Source organism: Lissotriton helveticus, chromosome 5_1 (assembly GCF_964261635.1).
Source record: "Lissotriton helveticus chromosome 5_1, aLisHel1.1, whole genome shotgun sequence".
In the NCBI taxonomy this organism is placed as follows: domain Eukaryota; kingdom Metazoa; phylum Chordata; class Amphibia; order Caudata; family Salamandridae; genus Lissotriton; species Lissotriton helveticus.
The window spans coordinates 1,158,129,866-1,158,146,011 of NC_136065.1; the positions used below are offsets into that span (position 1 = coordinate 1,158,129,866).

The 16,146-nt window shown below is 44.9% G+C and overlaps 1 protein-coding gene across 1 annotated transcript in view; it reads right to left on the reverse strand.

The window, feature by feature from the left end:
• The window catches only part of LOC144752600 (guanylate cyclase 2G-like), a 518,353-nt gene that overhangs the window by 351,641 nt on the left and 150,566 nt on the right, over positions 1 to 16,146 (reverse strand). The window contains exons 4-5 of the mRNA XM_078640483.1: positions 6,497 to 6,673; positions 2,447 to 2,591 (exon numbers count right to left, since the gene is read on the reverse strand). Coding sequence (XP_078496609.1) covers positions 2,447 to 2,591; positions 6,497 to 6,673 — 322 coding nt within the window. The remainder of the gene's footprint in view (positions 1 to 2,446; positions 2,592 to 6,496; positions 6,674 to 16,146) is intronic.

The following is a 16,146-nucleotide window of genomic DNA, read 5'->3' on the forward strand; positions in this document are numbered from 1 at the left end:
TATTTAATGCTAATCAGTGGCTTAGCCTCCATGAACTACAAACAGGGTAAAATCAGACCTCACCATTGAATTGGATTTTTAATAACTATTAGAATAGTTTAAATTAGTTTTCTAAGCAGTCCCATTACTGAGATACAGAATTAGGATTTTTATTCTGTACTCTGGTTTTCTATGTAGTAGAGCTAGGCCTACCAACCTTAAAAATAGCTTTTGACTATTCGCCACTTTAAGAACATGCTACCATTAAACTTCTACATGTCCTACTTTTAAATTCCATGCAGCCTGAGTTAAGGGCGGCAATGCGGCAATGCCTACATAGGACTGACTGTTTAGTATTTACAAAGGAGGTTTTACCTGTCAAAAAAGTTGATTTTGACAGGTTGAATTGCAGTGATTACACTGCTACAGTCAGGCTACACTCGTAGGACTGAAACCATGTTTACACTGCTACTGTAGTGGATAGCACAATAGGTACCCTGGTGGCATTTAACTTCGTGGACCTAGGCACCCTTGGTACCATATAATAGGGACTTATAGTGAAGTTAAATATGCCAATCAGGTGTATACCAAATACATTATGTTGAAAGGGGGAGCGCAATCACTGTTCCACTGGTTAACAGATCTACAGCCAGTAAACAGTTACGGCAAAAATCTGAGGGCTTCTTCCTATCTTCAAATCTATGGCCATTTTACTGAAAATAGTAATGGTGAATGCATTCAAATGTAGTGCCACTCATATATCTTCATATAAATGACGTAAGCCCTTTCTCACGTGTGCCTCTTCCTCATCAAAGAGAAGAGGGATGAGCGTTCCACAGCTGTGTATACTGTACAGAGAAGGTTTGTTTGCCACCACGTGCCCTCTTAAACTTGTGAGCAGGTGGGCATTGGCAGAGCATAACAATTGATTTGGGAGTACCTCTTGAATTTCACCTATAAGAATCATGGTCCAAATTGAAGTATGGGTTTGTGAATGAAATAGAGGGGTTAAACATAACCCTTTTAGGCACCAGTAGCCAGTCTAAGGAATCCAGGGCATCAGAGGAAAAGGAATAGCGAGGGGGGACATGGCTAGTCTGGCTACTGCAGCTTGAAAGGAGTAGATGTTTCTGAGGAGAAAATCTGGGGCACCCATAAATAGTGGATTACAATAATCTAGCTGGCTGAAAATGTAAAATTGAACTACCACAGGATGTGACTGACAAAAGATAAAAGGCAGACAGACTTTTGGCAAGTATTCGCATTAGAGAAAAACTAGTGGATAACCAATCAGTGTACCTGATAGGAGAGAGAAATAGAGACCTCTGAATATATAAAATCCAAGATTACGAACTGAAGAGTAGGTAATTGGAGCAGGATTACCTGACAATGGCCAGAAATTTACTGGTAGAGTACAAGAAGATTTGCCAATAGAGCAACAAGGAATGAAGTGCAGCATGTAGTTTCCCAGGGTATTGGGTGTCAAGCCTGTCCCCTTGTCAATACTAGGTTCCGGTGACCCACAATAAAAGTTCGAAGAAGGATGATCACCATATCCAGTTGATTTATTGTTAGAATGTAGGCTTGGAGCATAGTGATGGAAATTAGGGGTCTCCCCATAAATCTGTGACTTCTCCTCCTTCTCCTCTTGTAGCTGTAGAAGTGGGATGGGTATGCCCAGACATGGGTCCCTTGCTCGCTGTGCCACAGGATTTAAGCTTACCTGGCTGCTGAAGGGTATTACACCAAAACCAGTCCCAGGATGCTTGTTTCTGGTCCAGGGAGGGCCTTGTTTGACAGTTCGGGCTGGACTCTTCCCATGAGGAGCAGGATCAAAACTGATTTGCATATGGCTGGGTCCAAACTGGGGTGGAGTGGTAAGCAAAAGAACGATGGATTTAGCCCAGATTTCATGACCAGGGGTGAATGTTTGATTCATTAGAATTACGTCCATCGTTTGTTGCGGCAGCACTATTTGTACGTAGGTCAGTTCACAGAATAGTAGTCCATTCGCGAAAAGTCACTTTGCAATTTGGGATCACTTTTTGCAATTGATGGAGCCATATTTTCTCCTTCCCTCAAGGATATTTTATTTCACTTAGAAACAGGTGCACATGCTATGGATGGGCCCGCTTGAATTTTTTTGTCCCAGCCCCCACAAAAACCACTGACCTGCATATCTTTATGTGCCTGTGACCTACAGATATAAACTACATTTTCTAAAAAGTTTGTGAAACCATTTATCATTTCACTTAATGCTCTAGCAAGGTTACAGGTTAGCATGACTGGTGATATATCTGTTGATTTATTCTGGAGATTTCTAAAGCACTCTAATTATCTCCTCTGTTACTTAACGGGCTATATTGAGCCAGTGCGATAAATAAAAAGACAAACGATGCTGCTGTAGGTGCACTGCGGTCACTTAGTCTCTCTAAGGTTGTGATCTTTGATCTAACAAGATGCTTACCATAGAATCTGGTTTTGTTGTAGCCTCTGAGCTGGTTGACAAGACTCTTTCCATCGTGGATATATTTTCCACCTTTTAGCAGCTCTTTTATTGACATGGCGTAAAGTATCACAGCATCATGCAAATATGCTGAGTAAGGACTCACCTGAAAAAGTAGAAAAACGGCAGTTTTAATAGCTTTACAAGTGCAGTTGTTATTTACAACAGTTTTCTCTCCCTACCAGATATGCCTTTTATCCTCCATTTTATCATTCTGGATAAATACACTTGTCCAAAAAAATAGCTGACAAAATAAATAAAAAATCTATTCTTTATGAACCAACACACACATATATCAATACACAAACGCATGTAACATGTCTGTACCCAATCTTTCTATCATTTCATATTTTTTCCTTTTCTTTTTCCTCGGTTTCTCCGGCTTTCACTCCACGTAGGTCACACTCTAAGTTTCAAGCCTATCTTGTAGCCGGCTCTCTTTTTTGTCATTTATTTCATCTCCCATTGCCTTAATTTCAAGAACATGGTGAATAAAAACGAGGGGTACTACTTGAGATGTGCCAATTATTCTAATTGTTAACTTAGGGTTTGACGGACCAAGTAAAGACAGATAGACTGGCGGAGGACTGTATGTCTGCCTCACTGCCTTTACTTCACCTGTAAAAATTAGAGATGTCCTCCAGCTCATAAGACATCTCTATACATTGACAGGACCTACCATCATAATAGTTCCGGTCAAGGAAAAATTTTACAGATGACTTCGTCAAACATAACAGGCGGCTATCCAACTTTCCTTAAGCATTTTTTTTAAACTCCCAAGGTGGGAATTTGTTTTTGAAAAATAAAAAAGTTATGAACTCCACACTATGAGAGTTTTCTACCATAGTGTCGAATCATTTTTCTTTTTTTTTAGCGTCTGTTACCACCAGGATATACCTGGCGATGAGGGACAGTAAAAAAAAAGCTATCTGACCACCCACTCTAACTATGAAAGAGGGATTATTTACCTCTGATGGTTTCCACTCTGTGAGGCCGTCGGGCGTTGGCTTATGCAGACATAGTAAATTTTACTCTGCGTGAACCTTGGGGTCTCTCCACCTATAAATTATGCGGAGAGGGTACCATCGGCGTTCCAACAGAGTACTCTCTCCACCAAACTCTGAATATGGGCCCTTACTGATTAGCCATTGGAAACATTGCAGGATTAACTTTTTCTTTGAATAGCTAAGTTTGGAGAGCGGTGGAAGTCAGACTGGAGTGTAAAAGCCTCCTCTTTGTCTTCCACTTCGATCTTACATGAAAGCTTTTCACAACAGCATTTATTTATGACTAGATAAAGGTACAGCCTGTGTTCAAAGGAATCATTATTTTTTCTGCTTATAATTGTGTTTCCACTTATCAGTTTGCTTAGTGGAACATTATTCAAAATATTAATGTAGCAATCCAGGGGAATTTTAAAAGCTGGCAATCTGAACAACCTGGTGTATTATGGCAACTCTTTTCTGTATGTTATCCACAAAAACATTAAACATAGTTCAGTGGAAATGAGCCCAGGTTTGTATATGTGAATGGTAAACACAGTGCATAGACAATGCCCATGTCCTATGGGCATCATTCACATTTACAAAACATGGTAAATGGCTGAAATCTGTAGTTTTTATTTAACGATATCAGAGTATTACACATATTTCAATGTCACAGTACATTATCTATGTGGGTTCCACATATGCAATAAGCATAGTCGGTAAAAAGCAATCAAGCATATTTGGTGTATCTAAATGGTTTACATAATGCACATTTTCTGACCCCAAAGTGTGTCCCTTGCATGTGTGCCACTGGATTCAAGCTAGCCTGGCTGATGATCGGTGATATCCCACAACCAGTCCCAGGAGGCTTGTTTGCGGTCCAGGGAGAACCTGGTTTGGGCAGTTCTGGCTGGATTGGACTAGGGTGGCATGGTGAGCAACAAAACCATGAATTCAACCCATATCTCTTGACTGGGGGTGAATCTTTGATTTGTTCAGCATTCCAGCCATCATTTGTTTGCCCAACTAATTACACTCCACAGCCAAAGACTGTAGGCCATTTTTGGTTTATCTTGATTGTACCACACGTGCACTAAAATTGGACTGCAGCCAAAGGCTTCAGGGTACGTTTGGTGTACCACATCCCTACAATAAACTCAAGATGTGTTCGATTTATCTGAGTGGTGGTCAATGTTGTGTCCTGCGTCTTCTAGGTAAATGTGATAGACATGCAATAGACAACTTTCCTACTAAAAAGATGCATACTCTGTTTGATGCATGTGAATGGTTTGTATGCTCAGACGTGAGTCCCGTGCTCTCCACGCCACTGGAGTCAAGCTATCCTGGCTGAAGACGGCTAATAGCCAGAAACCGGTCATAGGATGCTTGATTCCGGTCCAGGGAAGACATGGCTTGGCAGTTCGGGCTGGACTGTTCCCATGAGGCACAGGGTCAAGGCTGATTTGCATATGGCCATGTCTGAACTGGGGCGGTGTGGTGAGCAAAAAAACAATGGATTTAGGCCCAGATCTCTGTACTGGGGTGACTGTATGACATTGTTCTGCATTCTGTCCATCAATTGTTGTTTTTGCATTTGTCACCCCGAGTGGAACGGGTATGCTTAGACGTGAGTCCCGTGCTCTCCATGCCACTGGAGTCAAGCTATCCTGGCTAAAGACGGCTGATAGCCAGAAACCGGTCCTAGGATGCTTGATTCCAGTCCAGGGAAGACATGGCTTGGCAGTTCGGGCTGGACTGTTCCCATGAGGCACAGGGTCAAGGCTGATTTGCATATGGCCATGTCTGAACTGGGGTTGTGTGGTGAGCAAAAAAAAACGATGGATTTAGGCCCAGATCTCTGTACTGGGGTGAATGTATGACATTGTTCTGCATTCTGTCCATCAATTGTTGTTTTTGCATTTGTCACCCTGAGTGGAACGGGTATGCTCAGACGTGAGTCCCGTGCTCTCCACGCCACTGGAGTCAAGCTATCCTGGCTGAAGACGGCTGATAGCCAGAAACCGGTCCTAGGATGCCTGATTCGGGTCCAGGTAAGACATGGCTTGGCAGTTCGGACTGGACTGTTCCCATGAGGCACAAGGTCAAGGCTGATTTGCATATGGCCATGTCTGAAATTGGGTGGTGTGGTGAGCAAATATACGATGGATTTAGGCCCAGATCTCTGTACTGGGGTGAATGTATGACATTGTTCTGCATTCTGTCCATCAATTGTTGTTTTTGCATTTGTGAATGGTATAGAGCATGGTCCATAGCTAACTGCTGAGGGCTACATTTTTTATGTTTGTGTGGCATACACTACATACTATTGCAGGGTATATAATGTGTGTTAGCCACATGCAGTAGACATGGTTACAGTAAAAAAATATAAGTCACATTTATTATCCCTGGTACTACATATCGTGTAAATGCTTATATCATATGGCATCTCCAAAAGCTCTAAAGGGCCTAATTATTAGTAGGGTGGTTATTTCCAACCCCTGCTTAAACCCCTGTTTACGAACGTGTTGGAATTACCAGTTGTTAGGTATTCAACGCATACAATAATTATTGGATGTGTTAATTACTCAACCTTCATTACATTTCAGCAGGCCAAACCTACCAAAATTAAAGGGGGGGGGAAACATATGATATTTACTATATCAAGTGGCTTTCGGTGCGTTAACCGCATGCGTGCGGCATGATTCCCCCCCGTACGCTGAGAATTTGTAAATCCCTTTATTCATGACGAGCTGGGCTCGTCATGAGCGTGCGAGGAGGCTACCTCATGACGAGCCCAGCTCGTCATGAGCGTCGAAGGGGTTAAACACCAAAATACGCATGTTATTCTTCAACAACTCATGATAGTAGCAACTTTATCACACTTGATAAATGACATACCTGTGGTATCGTTATTTATTATGTGCGATAAATACCACCTATACTGGCAATCGGGGCCAAAGTAGGCAGTTCTGGGTTTTAAACATTACATAAAAAAGTACAGGTACATTCCCACAGATACACAAACCTGATCCTCCGAAGTGATTGCACTGTAGAAGGGGTGTCCTTTCACTCTCTCGAAGACCTGCTTTATGAAATCGTACTGCGAGTACCCCCCGTTTGCTGTGACAGCTATCATGAAGACAGACTCATAGGCCCGGGAGTTATTGATTCCACTGCGCAATGTGTCTTTCCAAAAAGTGTCCTATGAAAGGAAATCATTTCCAAGCAATTAACAATGGTATATTTAAATTCAAACATGTAATATATACATTTGCTAGTGTGTACAATTAAAAAAGTCAATCTTTCCCACACAGTATTGCCGAAAACACTCTATCTATCTATCTATCTATCTATCTATCTATCTATCTATCTATCTATCTATCTATCTATCTATCTATCTATCTATCTATCTATCTATCTATCTATCTATCTATCTATCTATCTATCGGTGAGATGTCGATTGCTCCCAGACAGGGGACAAAGGGTTTGGCTGTGGGGAGGTGCCTAGCCCCTTCCTGAGCTTTGCTTCAAAGGATGCTTACCTTATCATTGGCAGATTTAGATCACACCTGGGCTTGCCCCCTCTGTTGTCCTCCCAGTAGGAGAGGAGCTTTCCCAGGGACTCATTTTAGTGATCAGAGGGAAGGGTATGACATCATCAATGCAACTTCTGATAACAAGGTGTTTCATTAAATATATTATTGGATCCTAAAATGCATGAAATTATGTGTAATCATGCGAAATGCAAATCCATGATTTAGTACTATATTTTAGTACAAAATCTTTCTTTGTGTCAATTTTTTATGTGAGGAAACCTTTTGTGCCTAACAATAGTGCAAAAGATAAAAGCACCATGAACTATGGGCTTTCTATTGTTCCCATGCACTAGCAGTAAAGTTCCATGAAAAACTCTTTTGCAGTAAATTTTAACGGCACATGGCACACAATTATATAACGTGACTTAATGGCATAATTTCAGGAATCTTGCATAGTAAGCAGAACTTGAAATGCCCAAATTTAGGCGAAATATGTTGGCATAAATTTAATCATGGCCCAGATCTAATGTTAATACATTGTTGCAACATTTAGGACAACATTGTTGTTTTGCTAAAATCGATATGTGTTTGTTTACACCACTGCTGTGAAGTTATTATGGCATATAATTACACCGTAGAATATTAAAATGGATGAAAAGAAAGTAATAACAAAGCTTCAATGGCCTACACCTACCTCATTTGAGGAAGTTGGGAGGTTTTGGGTTTTGCCAATTTTTATGGGAAGTGTATTTGTCAATTGTTTAATATTGTAAGTTGCATCACTAGGTTACAACGGACAGAAGTAACTTTTGTTTAGTGAACAGAAGCACTTCAGGTATTGTTTTTTAAAAGAATGTTTTTTCTAGTGACTGAACTAATGAAGAATGTCTTTATATTGTTGAAACATTTGCTTCTTGCCAAACGATGGGGGGGATATTTTATCTCTGAGAACTCCAAATACTGGCCAGGTTTAGCCAGTCACTTACTTTTCTAAGAATTTTAACAAGCAGAGCCAAATGATAATCTCACTGGACAGGAATGTTTGGCTATTGAGGGATCTTTTGACAAATTGAGACACTATTTGTAAAGAGACAAAATCACTATCAAAGTGCAAACAGATCACATTCATTTCCAATTCTTGGAATCTGCTCACGCAGTTACCCTTTGGGAACTCTGACAGGCTTTGTTTTTCTCTGATCAGGATTTTGTGATAAATTATAGACCAGATTCTAATAATAGCTGATGTCTTATCATAGCAAAATCACTCAGAAAGTGAAAATCAAATGATTGAAGAACCACTATTTATTTTATCTCTGAAGAGTTGTGTTATTAATCCTTTGCTTTAATCAATGTAGATTCATTTTGACCAAGGTACATACAGGAAGTCAATTCATATATAAAGAGGTTTGGTTAAAAGAACAAGAAAAGAGATGTCATGAAAATGACAGATTGCTGTATTATGAAAAATATGTGTATTTACTTTCAATTCATTTACTGGCAACACACTATGAATTGGCTTCAGGATTATAAGTGTTTGGTCATCCAGGAGTTGCTAAGTCTCTGTCAATTCTAAACACATTTTTCATGACCAATTTTATATGGGGATGTTAAAATCTATGAAGAGAGATTTTAAACTTGTGCTGAAATCAAGAGACCATGTAGTAAACCAATGGAATTGTTAAGGCCTTTACCTAGTTCACATAGATCTTAACATACAGTGGCAATGGATTTTATTGTTGATTTGTGATGGTCATACAGTAACTTTAGTGGCTGAAGAACATTTGACGAATATGGGTTGATCTAAAAATCTGCGCGGTTTGTGCACATCTAAAGAATTAGCACAGATTTGACATAATATGTTGTTCATTCACATGTTTTTTCACAGGTTTTGATTACTGATAGATTATCCCAGTTCATTGCTATATACTGGTTTGCATGTGAAAGTAGTTAGACATGGAAGTTCATCTGTCTACCAGTTATCATCCTCGAACAAATGAACAGACTGAGGGGCATATTCACAATAAGCTATCGCCGAATTAACGGCACCTTATTGCAGCCAAAGTCATGATAAATGTACCTCCCCATTCACAAGCTGGTGTTAAGAGCCCACAGCACCAGTTTACCCAAGATAGCAGCCGCAAAAAACATCGCCACAGAGGACCCTCACAAATATTGCTAATGAGATGCAGAGTAGGTGTTCCCGTGCAAAAAGCCTCGCCAACACCATACCTCAATATTTTCAACGACCAGCCAGATCGGCGATATAAGCACAAAACACGCGATAAGGTGCGTTAGCAGCAGGAAATTAACACTTGCTTTGACCTGGTGTAAATTCGAACCACAGCCTGCACCTCAAAAGGGAGCACAGCCCAGAGCCACACCTGAAGACAAACAGATGCCATGGAGTAACTGAACATGCAGCACGGGCACCCAAGAGGGCCACAACACCCACCGACACCACACCAAGGACCACCCCACCCTGGCAGACCCGACCAAAGACATGCCACATCAGCTACACCTAAACATGTACAAAATAATCCTCCTGATGTCGCACAATCACAACTGGTGACATGCATGTGTCGCCACAGAAATGAGCTTTACACATTCACATTCGAAGCAACCAATGGAACTTTATTGAAATTAACACTGAAATGAAATGAAGACACATGGCGGCTCCCCTCAGGACAATCCGTAGGTCACAGCCTGCAAAACAAAAAATATTATAAGAAGGTGTGTCCTGCGCACATCAAAGGACAGAGAGAGAGTGAAGGAGAGAGAGAGAGAAGAAGAAGAGAGGGGGAGAGAGAGAGAGAGAGAGAGAGAGAGAGAGAGAGAGAGAGAGAGAGGAAGAAGAAGAGGGACAGAGAGAAGAGATGGGGAGAGAGAGAGAAGAACAGAGGGGGAGTGAGAGAGAGCGAGAGAGAAGAGAGGGGGAGAGAGAGATTAGAAGAGAGGGGGAGAGAGAGAGAGAAGAGAGGGGGAGAGAGAGAGAGTGCTGGCCCTGCGCACCCAGGCCACACTGCTCACCTGCTGCCACCGGTGTGTCTCCCACCACTTGCCGGTATGTATAGCAGTACACCAGGTCACACATCAGAGTCAGAGCAGTCATCTGAAACAAAGTCCAGATTACTGACTGGCACAGTACACACACTTGCACAAGACAACATCACCTGCCCGCCCATACACATCCAGGCAGAGGAACCCCATCCCCTTCCGCCGCCCATCGGAGCATGCCCGCTCATGCACACCCAGGCCTCACTGTTCACCTTCCGCCACCGGCGTGTAGACAGTAGGTCCCACCACGTGGCGCTGCAAGCCACAAGCCTGGGTCCCACGGACATGGCAACCTCCACACCATGCAGCCACGCCGCACAGAACACTAGGTCCCACGTCTGGTGTTGGGTCTTGATTACTCCATGGCATAGGACATACCAGGGCACCCGGCACCATCTCAGGCTGCACACCTGCTCAGCGGTTTAAGGTGCCAATGACTCAGTGCACTCAAAGTCACCGTCCCTTGGCGGGGTGTCAGTGCCGGCCACAATGCACCATGTGCCGCAAACCCTGGTCAACCCCAGTCAGCATCCGTGGCGAGGTGCCTCTGCCGGCCACAATACACGGTGTGCCACAAACCCTGTTCAACCCCAGTCAGCGCCATGTGGTGGTAGCCCATGAAGGCCCCAAGGCCTCGGGTCCGTCATACAGTCACCACCGGCAGAGGGGTATGTGACATCATCGGCCCCTTATATTCACGGGGTCACATGGACTATGACGCCTGTGCCGGATGGGTGTGGTGTGCGTGCAAACCTGCCCTCAGGGAGTGGCTGTTACATGCTGACAACTAGAGCAGTGCCCTGGACACCACCACCGAGTACACCTGTGATGGGTAGCAATGAGTCTCCCCCCTCGGACTTTAGCGGAGTGGTCTGGCTACTAGCCGGAACAGCGACGGGCTTGCAGAAATGACTGGTGAGCCCTGGGCGTGGTTCAGTCCATGTCCGGACAAGGAAGTGGCTGAGGCATATGTCCCTGTTGTGGTGTCCACGGGACCCATTACACAAATTGCTATGTAGCACCCTCTGACTGGCATCCCACAGGATGAGCATCATTGACGCAAGGGAAATCACTGTCCCTACTTTCATACACACATCCATACATGAATGATGAGAGACAGGGCGCAGCAGTGTGTCACTGGGTGTTGATTGCACATCCAGTGCAGTTCTGCAGCTGGAGCGGTACAGGGCAATGCCGAGCACTACACAATATGGGCCCGTGGAGGGCCAGACAGAGTCCAGGATGACAAGTACTGCGGAAGAGGAAGAGTACAGTCTGCAGTCTGGTCGCCGTGTCATTGGTCATCAAACAGAATTTGGCAGTCCATGTCGTTGTCCAAGGTGAGTGCATCTGAGTGAATCGGGGGTCAGTGGATGGTCATGAGGCCATGTGCGGGACCAAGCAGAAACAAGCCAGGTGGCCGAAATGAATGCTATTGAGTCCTTCTGATCACAGGCCTATCGACGTTCTAGGCCCCGGATGGGTGCTATGCCCCAACTGTGGGTGTTGCTTTACCGGCTGAGGCACTGTGTGCCACTGACACATTAGGGGCCGGAGGAGTATTGTCAGCCACACTGTGTCCCACTGACACATCAGAGTGGATAGGCCTGCTGCACTGGGAGGCGCTCACACACCAGGGGGCGGAGATTTGGATGGTGTGGGGGCAGCAGCAGTCATCATCGCCACGCCTTGTGGCAGCAATGCCATGATGAGGATCTGCAGGGCATGGTTGATCCCAGCTACATTCCACTGATGTGTAGCGGTGGCTGCCATCCTCTCTGCCTCCATCCGCACCATGTCCTCCATAAGCCTCTGCATGTGTGCCAGCTCATGGCTGGTATTGCTGGAGCCACTCTGACTCCAGCGATGTCTGTCAGGGCTCGTTGAAGACCATGGAGCGGGCCTACACACCCAAGGATGGCATCAAGTTTGGTTGCCATGATGCCGAAGCCCACCCGCACCTGCTCTGCCGTCTCCCTCTGGCACTCCAGCACGTGGCATTGGAAGGCCATGTGTTGTTCCTGGGGGTTTGGGGGGAATGCCGGGGCTGTGGGTGCCTCCTGATGGGTGTTTTGGGTAGTGGGCGGGCTCTCCTCGATGTATCTTGGCTACCCTGATCCTGGAGGTGAGTGATAGATGAGGTCAATGATGTCTTGGATGATTTGGGTGTCGATGCTGGTGTTGTCCTCCTCGTCATCAGTGAAGAGTGGCTGGGACTGCTCTGCAGGAAGTATGGACGGTGCCCCTGTGATATGAAGGGGAGATGTTGTATTACAATGTGTCCACATGTATGTAGCAGCATGGTACATGTTGACATTCAGACAGCATGGCATTGTACATTGTGACAGTCTGTAGATCTGGGCGAGTACCCAGAGTCATTATGGGTGTGCACTGTGCTCTGCTTGATTGTGCATGTGTGCCATTGTGCCAATCTACACCTGTCCCCCCAGTACCTGGTGGTCACTCACCCTGTTGCGGTTGTGTTGTGTCCTGTCGAGCAGTGTCCGATCCCCCGACTCCGGCAACAGTCGCAACACTGATGACTGTCGACACCAGCTCCTCCATGTCATTCAGCTTGTGCTGTGGCGCTCGGTCCCCACCTCCAATCTGCGTTGCTGCCTTCTGGTTGACGGAGAGTTTCTCCTTGGTCATCGCTTTTTGACCTCGTCCATTGTCCTCTTGTGCTCTCCGACGGCATTCACATTGTCCACGATGATCCGCCGTATTCCATTTTTGGTGGCCAATGACATGTTGGAGGTGACGAACAGTTGTTGATGGTGTTCCATCACCTCCATGACTATGATCCTGTTTGACTGCGGCCTGAACTTCTTCTTCCTCTTCTTCTTGTCCTTGTCCTTGCCCTTCCCTGTCCCTGAGGTCCCTGGCTGGTCGTCCGGGGGGCTTGTGGGGTTGCGCGCGTCCTCTGCGCCTGCTCCGGTTGCCTGCTCCGGTTGCCTCCATGGTGCTTGGGTGTTGGTCAGTTTGTGTTTGGGTGTTTTTTCTACTTTTATGGTGATTTTTCCCACCTGCCAGGTGTGTGTTGCAGGCCTGGCACTGCTTATCGCTGATTTCCACATCGCGCTTTGGCCCATCGCAGGTTTTTTGGTGTTGTGGTTTGTGTTTTTGTCTCCATCGAGGTGGTTGTATCGCGGACATTGTCTGCAGTTTTGGCAGACTATCGCATGGTTACCGCCACGTTGTGAATTCCATGTTGTGAATTCCACGTTGTCACAGAGTTATTTTCCCACGATAGGCTGCGATGTTGAAAGTTGCGTTACGCTACTCTTGCAGTAGTTATCACACGTGCTTGTGAATATACCCCCCGAGTGTTCTAAACGGTATTTCAGGTATCAAGACTTAGCACAAAAGGAAAGGAAGGTATTTTGGTAGGCAGAGTTAATATACAATAAGACCGAGCATTCCCCATTGGGATGTCACCTTTCATTTGTATGTATTGTCATATATTTCTTTTGGATCAGGAATTGTCAACATGAGTTCCCTCTGTGCAAGAAATATTAACTGAGTTAATTGATGTTCAGAAATCTGCAAAAGATACCATGAAAAATGCTAAATATGCTTATTAACTTCATGCTGATCATAAAAGAAGGTGTTCCCCTAAGCATGTGGTACGTGAGAAAGTGTGGTTGTTTTCAAAGAATAGGTACTTCAAAAATATTTCTAAATTGCAACTTAAATTTGTGGGTTCATTTGCGATAGAAAAGAAGATACATCTAGTTACTGTAAGATGGTGGTTCTTTATGTATGACTTTCCTCATGGTTCACTGATCCTTTTGTTGATTGTTGCTGTAACCAGGACCTAGCCACGTGAATTTTTAATTTCACGTCCTAAGACCTATTGCTTTCTGAATAATTGTTCTATGGTTATTTTGGATTACAGTGAAATGTTTTTCTTCTGCTTTTTCTACTATCTATGTTAGATACCACACTTTTCATGGTTGCTAAAACCCTCTCATTCCAGGTAAGATTCTCTGTAAATGTTCTCATAAATGTATGCTTTTCTTTCAGCTGCACAGCCCACCCATTAAATTCAACATCAAACTCTTCGGAATTTGTGGCTCATTTCACTTTAAAATCTTCAAATCAAACAATGTGTTACTGGGAAATGTCAACATTTGGTGTGATCAGGGAAACAGGTCAGAAAACAAGAGTCTAATTGAACCCACTGAACCTTTTGTTATTGGCCAATTCGTATCCTCTCCCACTCATACAGTAGACTACACTATTGCTTTCATCTTTGAATTTTTTTTAGCCTCCTCCACTATATCTAAACCTGCCCTCTTGTGAGGACTTTTGGCTATATCAAATACCGGACAGTGAGGCTAATCCCGTTTTCTTCCCATGAAGCTTTGATCACTGCATGTAAAGACTTCAGGAAAGTGAAGTAAACCTTGTTATTAGATGAAAAGGGTATGAGGCTGTAGTATGAGTTGTGTGCATGTGTGTTTGAGAGAGAGATACAGAGAGGTGGAGGAAGAGAGAGAGAGAAAACACGTGCTCCAGCAGGTTAGATAGTAGAAGATCTGGACTGACTTCTTTGGTTTACAGGATAGCACAGCGGGACAGATCAAAAGGGAGAAGCAAAACGTATCTGTCAGCTTATAAGACCACATACCTCCTAGCTTGCAGCATGAGTACCATGCTGAAAGAAGCCCAAGGGTAATTTTCATGAACACAGCAGAGACACAGACCACGCTACACACCATTGCCTCAATGACTCATCCGGCAATGGAACAAACATTACCATAAAATACAATGACAGTTAAAAATAAGAGACAATAACAAACAACTTCACCATCCTTGAGAAAGCATGCCGATTTCATACAGATAATAATGGATGTCATACAACACAAATAATACATGAGTACGAAAAATCTACTTCCTGTGGAATAATAGCTATTGTAGGTATGATGCATATAAAAGAACCTAGACATAAACACAAAGGGGCAGATTTACAAGCCCCCTGCGCCACCACCAGTACGTCACTTTTCGTGACGTGCTGGTGGCACAGGGGCTCCTCCATATTTACAAGGAGAGGAAAAGCCACCCTGCGTGACTTTTCCTCTACTTGTAAATACGGCCCCTTCACACGCAGCAGTTTGCGTTGAAGGGGCTTTCCATGGGTGTTGCTGTGGGTGTTCCCACGCAACACCCATGGAACAAGACACATCTCCAGATTTACGAGAAATCGTGAATCTAGAGATACGTCTGAATGCTACGCCACCCTAGAGGTGGCTTAGGGAGGCGCAACAAGAAGAAATGTTTTCATTTCCCCTCGTTTTTTCCTCTTTCAGTGCTTGCTGCATTCTACAGAACACATTGAAAGAGGAAAAAGCCTTTAGTGATTGTTTTGTGCAGGAAGGTGCCCCTTCCCGCATAAAAACAATTTCCCCGTGACACAGGTATCCTTGCACCATGGTGAAAGGGTGCCTGTGCCGGCGCTTGGCAGCTGTTTGTGCGCCAGTGCAGTGGAGAGCACAGGAATGCGACATATTCTTGTAAATATATTGCATTCCTGAGGGAGGAGCCACGCGCGCGTCCAAGATGGCTGCGTAGGTGCACAGCTCCGCCGGACCCGAACCCCATCCTAATATCCTGGACAGTATCCTGCTGCGCTTACACTGCCATTGCTCAGCTGAGGATTAACGGTGCCCGTGGACGTAACTCCGGTCCCGCTGCGAGGTCGGGGGCCGGAGCTGTATGCTGCACCAGTTCAGGCCTGCTGGTCCGGCGGAGCCGGGGGCTCGAGTGTGGAGAGTGGCCGGCTTCTAATTGAACAACACCCGGGACCGGAGGTCGCCGGTTGGGCCTGGGTGTTATTAAAATCCTGCCTGCGCTGGTGAGTAGGACTCGCGTCGTGAGGGCCGAACATCGCGGGGGCACCCCTCCCCTAGTCTGGAGCATCGGCGTGCAGCCCGGGGGGCGCCTTGGCAGCGAGAGACTGCAGGGACAAGACCCCGGTTGTTGGCGAGATTTGCGGTGAGGACGGCCCGGCTGGGGTGGTGAAGTGATCCCCTGAAACCCCCCCCCCCACACGCCCCCTGGGACCTGTTGTGAGAATCTCTAT